The sequence below is a fragment of the Trichomonascus vanleenenianus genome, assembly GCF_965637985.1.
Source record: "Trichomonascus vanleenenianus strain CLIB 3782 genome assembly, contig: TRVA0_073S, whole genome shotgun sequence".
Classification (NCBI taxonomy): domain Eukaryota; kingdom Fungi; phylum Ascomycota; class Dipodascomycetes; order Dipodascales; family Trichomonascaceae; genus Blastobotrys; species Blastobotrys vanleenenianus.
The window spans coordinates 23,070-31,713 of record NW_027481814.1 but is presented as its reverse complement, the minus strand read 5'-3'; the positions used below and the strand labels follow the sequence as shown (position 1 = coordinate 31,713).

At 48.6% G+C, this 8,644-nt stretch overlaps 4 protein-coding genes across 4 annotated transcripts in view; 2 read left to right on the top strand and 2 right to left on the bottom strand.

Annotated features, from left to right (window-relative positions):
- The window catches only part of TRVA0_073S00408 (uncharacterized protein), a gene marked incomplete at both ends in the record, with an annotated part of 4,692 nt that extends 3,373 nt beyond the window's left edge, over positions 1-1,319 (top strand). The window contains one exon of the mRNA XM_076687756.1: positions 32-1,319. Within this exon, the coding sequence (XP_076538024.1) occupies positions 32-1,319 (1,288 nt within the window). The remainder of the gene's footprint in view (positions 1-31) is intronic.
- Positions 1,320-1,628: 309 nt separating this feature from the next.
- Positions 1,629-2,144, top strand: NPC2 (sterol transporter; the record flags this gene model as incomplete). The annotated part of the gene is made up of 1 exon (XM_076687755.1): positions 1,629-2,144. One exon carries the CDS (start codon positions 1,629-1,631, stop codon positions 2,142-2,144), a length of 516 nt encoding a protein of 171 aa, XP_076538023.1.
- Positions 2,145-2,880: 736 nt separating this feature from the next.
- FTR1 (FTR1 family protein) lies at positions 2,881-3,954 on the bottom strand (the record flags this gene model as incomplete). The annotated part of the gene is made up of 1 exon (XM_076687754.1): positions 2,881-3,954. One exon carries the CDS (start codon positions 3,952-3,954, stop codon positions 2,881-2,883), a length of 1,074 nt encoding a protein of 357 aa, XP_076538022.1.
- An 807-nt stretch (positions 3,955-4,761) lies between these two features.
- OPT2 (oligopeptide transporter 2) lies at positions 4,762-7,356 on the bottom strand (the record flags this gene model as incomplete). The annotated part of the gene is made up of 1 exon (XM_076687753.1): positions 4,762-7,356. One exon carries the CDS (start codon positions 7,354-7,356, stop codon positions 4,762-4,764), a length of 2,595 nt encoding a protein of 864 aa, XP_076538021.1.
- Between the last annotated feature and the right edge of the window lie 1,288 nt (positions 7,357-8,644).

Here is an 8,644-nt window from a genome sequence, read left to right as displayed (position 1 = left end):
ATGGCAATAATGGCAATAATGGCAATAATGGCAATAATGGCAATAATGGCAATAATGGCAATAATGGCAATAATGGCAACAGTGGCAACAATGGCAACAATGGCAATAACGGCAATAACGGCCAGCCAACGCCCGAAGAAACCACTACTACCAGCATTGTTCCAGGAACCACTGTTCCTGGTACCACCGTTGCCCCTCAAACCGTGCCAGGAAAGGTCGTCGGCGGAACTACTGTCGGCCCTGAAGTCATTCCGGGTACTACTATCCCAGGTAGAACCGTTCCTGCTCGAACCATTACCATTACCAAGACCATTTACCCAACTGGAAACGGCGGCAATGGATCTCCAAACAACAACGACGGATCTCCAAACAATAATGGCGGACCTCCATCCAACAACGGTGGATCTCCAACGGCTCCACCACAGCAGACTACCCTCACCAGCGTTATTCCAGGTACCACTATCCCAGGTACTGTCATCGGTGGTACGACCATTCCAGGTAGAACAGCTGCAGGCACCACCGAGCCTGGCTCAGTGATTGCCGGTACCACGATTCCTGGCACTATTATCCCCGGAACGACGATTACCATCACCAAGACTTTGTACCCAGAGCCAGCAGTGACTACTATCCCAGGAACAACCGTTGATGGCGAGCCAGCAGTGACTACTATCCCAGGAACCACCATTGATGGCGAGCCAGCAGTTACTACTATCCCAGGAACCACCATTGATGGTGAGGTGATCCCAGGCACTACAATTTACGGTACCACCATGGGAGGGTACATTGGATACGACACCATTCCGGCGACTACTATCTGGGAGACTATTCCAGACAGCACTGCGACCGTCACTTCCACAGTGAACCCAACTGATCCAATCTATGGCGGCAACAGAACGATCCCACCTATTACGATTTCTGGAGACACGACTATTCCACCACGAGTTATCACCGAGAGTACCACTGTCATGCCAACTCCAACCGGCGGTAACTTCACGTTCAATGCTACTACCTTGAGTACTATGAGCACGATGCTGCCGGCCAATCGAACTGCTGTTTTGGATAAAATGGCTCTTCAGGCCACGTCAGTGATGACTGACCAGGGAGTTTCTGAGGATTGCATGCCATACGATAACCAGCCAGCTCCAAGCGCCGCTGAAGGTAGCTGCATTGCTGGTTGCATGGCCAAGTGGTCTGGATGCACTCAGGCCATTTCTCTCCCCCGAGAGGACCGAAACGAGTGTGTTCGAAGGTTGATCAGCTGCCGATGTGCTAATGGCGATGATCGAGCGTGCAGTCTTGCCCGGTCTTTGAAGGTATAAAACTTTGTGGTATTATTAAAAGAAGTGGTTTGAAAAGCCACTAGGATTTTTCGATTCTTTATTATTTTTTTGGTTTTATTATATATAGTAAATTGAATATTGTTATATTATTATTATTATATTTTGCGTTCTACAAAACGTTGATTATGTAGTGCGCCGCAACAAGTGCGGCTTCTGTGCGGCTGAGCAACCTCCAGCCTTTGGCGCGCGGCCCCTCCCCTCCCCCCGCAGATAGACGTACATGACCCTACCACCCGGCTAATTTGAGCGAATTACGATCCTTATCATCCCTTCCAAATCGCTTAAACTATGAAGTTTTTGAATGCGTTGACGCTTGCTACCGGTGTCCAGGCTGCGGCCATTAGCGGCATTCGGCTGATGGGTCCTTTCGACCCTCCTCCAGGCGACAACACGCCCATCCCGGGCGACTCTCCCTTCGAGCAGTGCGACGTAGACATTGCGCAACTGCTGCGAATAGACCAGATAGACATCTCGCCCAATCCTCCAGAACGGGGTGCTGAGCTGACCATTTCGGCCAAAGGGTTCCTGGCGGAGGATATTGAGGAGGGTGCCTATGTTGCTGTGGACGTGCGGTACGGCTACATCCGTCTTGTAAACCAGAAGTTCGACTTGTGTGAGCAGGCTGGTAACGTCGACCTCCAGTGTCCTTTGGAGAAGGGAGACCAGAATATCACCAAGACTGTTGAGCTGCCTGACGAGATTCCTCCTGGAAAGTTCATTGTCACTGCTCGCGCATACACTGTGGATGACGTGCTTCTCACTTGTCTGGCCGCCACTGTCGAATTCCCTTATGAAATGTTGTAAACTTGCATAGAATTCTATGCCCACTGTCGAATTCCCCTACGAATTGCATAGATTTCTACGCACCACTGTCTTTTGCTTTACCAATTGTTTGTAAACTTGCATAGATTTCTAACCTTTTATGTGTATTCTCATAATTTTTATATACTCTCTTTGATCTATTACCGTAGAGACCACCAGTGGAATGTATTCGAGGGCCAGCCCTCGAGCTCCCGTAGTGCCCCAAACCCCCTCCGGGTAGGGACGTTGGTGGGTAGCGTAACGAGTCCTCCCAACAGCGTAACCAAGTCTCCCCAAAGGCTGGTAGCTGCGTAACAAACTTGTTACAGCTTTGGAAGCGCAAGGGGTTGTTCCCGACTACAGACCTCCATGCTCGTGGAAACCCACAACGCTAAGGGCTTTGATGCTTATACGTTTATCCTATTGACTATGCTAACTATTGCTTCTCTCATTCTTATATAATCGCTATCGATTCCCTGGATTGAATGCTCTCCGCGAAGCGGAGCTACGGGAGCTCGAGGGCTGGCCCTCGAATACCTTCTTACTAGTATTAATGGGGGGACCAGTCCCCCCAATCCCCCCTGGGGCTCCGCTACGCGGAGGTGTGGTTGTAGAATTCTCCTCCATGGTCAGTGTTCCAGGTTAAAACTGTTCACATGCTGTTCTTCTTCTTCAAGCGAATCCAAAAAGAATGCTAATTTATCCTATATACATTCGGTACGTATGTCCATAAATATCTCTAATTTCCGCTCGGAACAAGTGGGGTCGTAGAATCGACAGATTGTCGCTGCTCTCCAGCACCAGCGTAGATCTCAGTCGCTCGCTGGAGCAGTCGGTTTCGCTCCTCCTCGGTGTAGTTATGGAGATCCTTCTTCTTTCTCTGCAGAGCTCGCGGAATGATGGGGAAGTAGCCATGACGCTCGCGGTACCGCATAGAGAAAAGCAGGGCAATGACAAACGCCCAGTACAGGTTGTACGAGATAACCGACCCATAAGTGGCGCTGTTCTGCCACCCGAGAACGGCGTTGAAAATCATCCACGGGCCATCTGTCTGGGAATTGCAGCAGTTTACGTGCCAGACAGACTTGCTAACGTCGTACGAACCGGGACCAGAGCCCATCTCACTGACATCCTGGCCCACATGGTTGATAAACTGCTGCAGCTCAATGAACCACACGCCTCGCGAAAACAGACCGGCCGCAACCAAGTACAGGAAGCACGTAGATCCAACCAAAAAATAGTGGATCGAGACATGGTTACCCGAGGTATACATAAGGTAGCCAATCAGAAGACCCAAGAATATAGCCACTATAACTGGAAGCGGGAAGGAGCTGGCTGGCTGGTTGGCACCAATACCACCCAAAAAGACAACCGCCTCAAGCCCCTCTCGCAGAGTCGTGATAAGCGGCAAGAGAGCCATAGCATACTTCTTCGACAGATACTTCAGCCCGTGCTTATGCTTATGGGTACCCTCATGAGTCTCAATGATGTTCTTGGCGAGTTTGACTCGCCACTTCTCCTGCATCCGATTGATTCGCAGCATGGCCAGGCCCATAATGGTGATCATGACCGATGCGATGAGCGAGAAAGTGGCCTCCCAGACCTTCTCGGTAGCGTTCCATAGGTTCTTGCCCAGGTAATAGAATGCAAAAATGATAAAGGCGCCGACAAAAAGGCAGATAACCAATCCGAGAACGGCTCCAATCCAGACCTGTGCGAGTAACCGCTTGTAGACTCGCCTGTCTACTTCTTTATTGCTGAAGCCCTGCTTCAAGAAGGACAGGAGGACCGAGACGATCACGGCCGTCTCCATACATTCTCGAAAGATGATGAAAAACACTTGAACGGAAAAATAGTCCTCAAACGCCATCTTCAGCACACCTCGAGGTCTCCTCAACAGTTACTTGACAGATAAACAGTTGGTAGGTAGAGTACCACGTTACGAAGAGCCCTTTCAATAATGTGTAATATAACGGAAAAGGTTTTTGTATGTGTGAGTTAAGTGGGACCATTTAGGAATTTACGCACAATTATCTAATCAATCGGCCTCCTTCCCCATTCGGCGCGATGCCGTGTATTTTATATTATATCACGCGCTTTCGTTATGCTGATTAAACCTTGGTAATGCTGGTCTGTGCGTTTGCTCATCATGACAGGCAGGCAGAGAGGGTAATTTTGCTTGGGCCCCGGGTGGCTGGCGATCTGGTTCTGAAAATGTGTAGTTATTAAAAGACCGGATAGGCGGCCCGGGGTTAACGCTGGTCGTTTGGTTGAATCTGCAGGCCAAGAGACATTTTTCGCCCAAAAGTATCCCTAGGGGGTACTCCGGTGCGGTACGAGTTTTACGACGCGGAGTTGAGCACTTGGCAACGTATAGGGTTAACTCAATTGGTGCCGTTCGTATGTACTACCCACTACGTGTAGACCCGAGCGATGGGCTTTGAATCACTTACGTACGCTGCATCAGGGTCCTCCTCTTCCCCAGCTAACAATTATTTCAGTTGTACGGCTTATCGCTGTTAGTCCATGAAAAAATTTTATTAATTAATAACTATATAATCCATTAAAAATTTACTGATTACCAAAATAATAATACAAGATCGTAACTTCGTAGAAAACGTTAGGCCGGGAATGTCCCCGGATCAGGACCAAAGTAGCCCTGTTCAGGCAGAGGCAGCAGGGTGAGCTGGAAGGCAGGGTTTCCGCCATCCACTCCAGCATAAGGCACAGTGTTCCCCCACCAAATGAGATTCTTCGCGTCATACTGCACTGCGAAGAATATGATTATAGCAGCGAGAGCAATGCCTGCCGAAAGACCACTGGCCAGAACGTAGGTGTATTTTTCAAACCATGCCTGGTACCGCTTTTTGATGTACACCATAAAGAGCGCAGAGACGTAGAGCGATGGCGTGTAAAAGCTCATGTTGAACGGAGCGTATGTTACAAACCCTGCAATGATTAGGAGCGGCTTCAAATTCCGCCAGAAGGACCTCGGGTACCGTTGCTCCAGCAGATAGAATGGAATAGGCAGGAATACGCCAATTAGGAAGCACCACTGCAGAACCGGGTAAAGATGGCTGAACACTCGTCTGGGCCCAATGACCCCCCAGATAATGGAAGCAGAGTAGTAGATCGTCTGTCCCGGGCAAGTGAATCGGTCTGGCTGTTGCGGCTCGCAAATGCCCTCGTAGTGCGCCATTTGCCAGTTGATAACTCCAAGCATGACAACGATCTGGACCAAAGCGGCGACAATTTGTGCCCGGAACGCTGATCTCGGTGGAAGCTTGGCATAGTGCGCTAGCTTCTGGTTCGAAATGAAGCTTATTGCCTGCAAATTAGTGTTGACGCCAAATGCCTTAATGGTCATCGAAGCCATGGGGTTGCCTGGCCAAATATATCCCGCAATCAGTTCGGTAAGGACATTGAGACTCAGGAATACACCAGTCGTAGCTGCAATAATACCAATCGGCATCAAAAAGACTGCGGCGATGACGATGGCCAAAACGATGCCCCATACTGGCGTCTCAGTTGGGTAGATCTCGACGCACACAATGGCCAGTGCGAATGAAACAAAAAATACCACTCCATACCACCAGAGCGGAATCTCTCGGTAGGCCCGCATCATCTTGGAATGGGCGTCTGAGTATGAATGAAGAATAGACGCCCGTGACGTTATGGCCTGCCAGATCTTCACTGCGCCCTGACGAATCATCTTCCATCGCCGTAGGCCCGTATCAACGATCATTGCTGGGTAAAGGGCAAAGAACGCCCCGTAGGTCACCAGGTTCGCCGCAGTATAATAAGGCGGGGAATATGCTTGGTATTTGTCAATATCAAATTTGCCGTTAGTAAGAATGTTGGCGACAGTGTATGGTTGCCCACGGTTGTCGAAAATCTCGTTTGAATTAATGGGAAGGTAGGCGGTGTGGAACTTGTTGGTCCAGTAGACTGCCGGAATGACGACAGCTCCACATATGAAAACACCAATATAATTGGACAGGTTTGCAAACCATGGTGTTGACAACGGCGACATGAGGGAGTCGATGATATTCCAGTCAAACGTCGGGATTGGATTGAGCCCGAGGCCAGAAACGCTACCAGTGATAGCCGCGAGGGCGAAATTTTGCGGACTAATCCAGGTCATCCAGTTGAACATGGACAATGCTTGGAAAAGGTAATTAGGGAACCAGAAGTAAACAAACATGGCGAGGAAGCTCAGATAGAACAGCTTGTGTCGTGACATGGACCAGCCATTTATTACTTCGCGACGGTCCGGATGAATGAGAGCTCGGTTAAGGGCCAGAACGGGGAAGTTCGCTGGCCAGATGCACTCAACTGGATACACAAGAACATGGGAGACGAGGCCGGCAAGTCCACATCCAATAAACTGCGTGGAGAGAAGCAGGAGGGCCTGATACCCGGCATCGGCCCACTTGTGGCCATAATACACGTCTAGCCTCTGGACAAATATTTGAGAATTGACGTACGCCAATGGTGCGGTAATCGAAATCATTAGGGTAACAAAAGTCTGCTCTTTGTAATTCCATGGGCAAGGATTGAGCGATATTCGTTTAGTGCCGATGATGACCCCCCAGTCTGGAACGAAGGCCGCGAAAATTCTGCCTAGCGGGTAGGCAAGAAGCTGAAGCAGGCTTGCCGAGACGTTGATTGGAGGCAATCGTGGCTGGAAAAATTGGTTCACCCCAGAAGATATAATAACGAGAACAATTCCAATGAGGTACGCTCTGACAGTTTCCACAGGAGTTGAAGGATCATCAGAAGGATCGGTGACCGCTCTTACTTCTGGATACGGAGCATAGTGCTGGAGAAGGGCAGCTTCGACCTTGAGGTTGTGAATTCGGTTTTCAACACCGGAGTTTTCGTCAATGAGTTCTTCCAGTGTTTCTAGGCCGTGTCGTGAAAAGTTTGGGTCATGTCGGTGGTTTTCAATACTTTGGCGAACAATTCGTACCGATTCGTCCTCCGTGATGTCTCCAATCTCCTTTACTAGAAGCTCGACATCGTTATTAGTAATGTTAAGCTTTTCATCTAGCAATCCTTTGGCAAGGCTCAAGGAGAGTTCCTGTTTGCGTCGATCGCTGAGTTCGTATTCACTTCCTTGCTGGCGAACTATACCGGTGGATTCCACTGACTCGTTTGTAATTGTAGTATCCAATCCCAAGAACGGCTTTTTCAGCGACCTCGTCCTTTTCATTGCGTATTCGAATCAATTGAACCGAGAGTAATTAATTATCGGCCTAAATAACGTTGTTGGTTAGATATTGGCGATCACACTTCGCGAACCAAACAGTAATCGCTACGCACCAATCATTAGCCTAAAGGTCGATCATGTAACTTTTTTCTTTTTCTCTATACTCACTTGAAACTAGTATTCTTGTCGACTATGAATGATATTCACCGGGTGTAAATCCCACAATGGATCTCTAATGTCTATCGTGACACCCGCTTTATACTGCCAACACGCGTGTATACGCGAAGTTAAAAAAGGAAGATGTATTATAGAAAAATTTTTGAGGCCACATCAGTTATATGAGATCCTATTATAACCTGGGAAAAGGAAAAGGGGCAGCATCACTGCATTGCCATATGTATTACGGCACAGTAGTACATCAGAATCAGCAGTGCATTTGACCCGTACTACTGTATACCCGTTTGGCCAGAAGGTACTACAGTAATACAGCACAGCAGGTTAACATCCATTTGGTACATCACCAATCGGCGCATATGAACTCTTAAGAAAGTGCACATCTTACTGATCGACGGGTCACTGAGACATACTTTAGAGATTGGTTTATGCGGGATACCCCTCAATATACGTATGTCGTCTACCTGTCGGCTCAGCATCCTCATGGATCTGTGTGCAACATACACGCGGTTAGATCTATGCATTCGGCACACATCAGCCATACTTCGGCCATTTTCGCCAAGGGCCCTCGCGCACCCCTTATTTATCCCATTTTCAAACGCGTAGTTAAGGTGGAACCAGTATTATTTGGCAATCGCCGATATGCAGGCTTCATGCATCACTTGTATCAAGTATTTCTTTCGGGCATCTACAGATTGTCAATATCGAGCTTCTATCTGCCCCTTTCATTGCCTCTCCATAGAGTAACTCCGTATGATCACCTACTGCAGCTTTGCGATATACATAGCTATGGCCGCATGACGAAAATGCATCAGTATAGGAAGCTGAAAGAATATGATTTGTAACTCGTATACCGGGCTTGGGCCATACGCAACGTGCATCAAACCGCCTTTGACACATACGCAGGTGGGCTAATGCATTTGCGGGAACCTTACATAGGACTTTCTTGTGTAGTACAAGTGAAGGAACCCTAACGCGCATCTGTTACCCATGTACATGTATGCCTAAGGAGTGACCAAGAGACAATGATCCCGCACGATTTAGTGCGTCTACGAGCGGCCCGCTAACTGGCATCACTTGTAGAGCTATCGTTAACATTTCACAGACCTAAGTAATG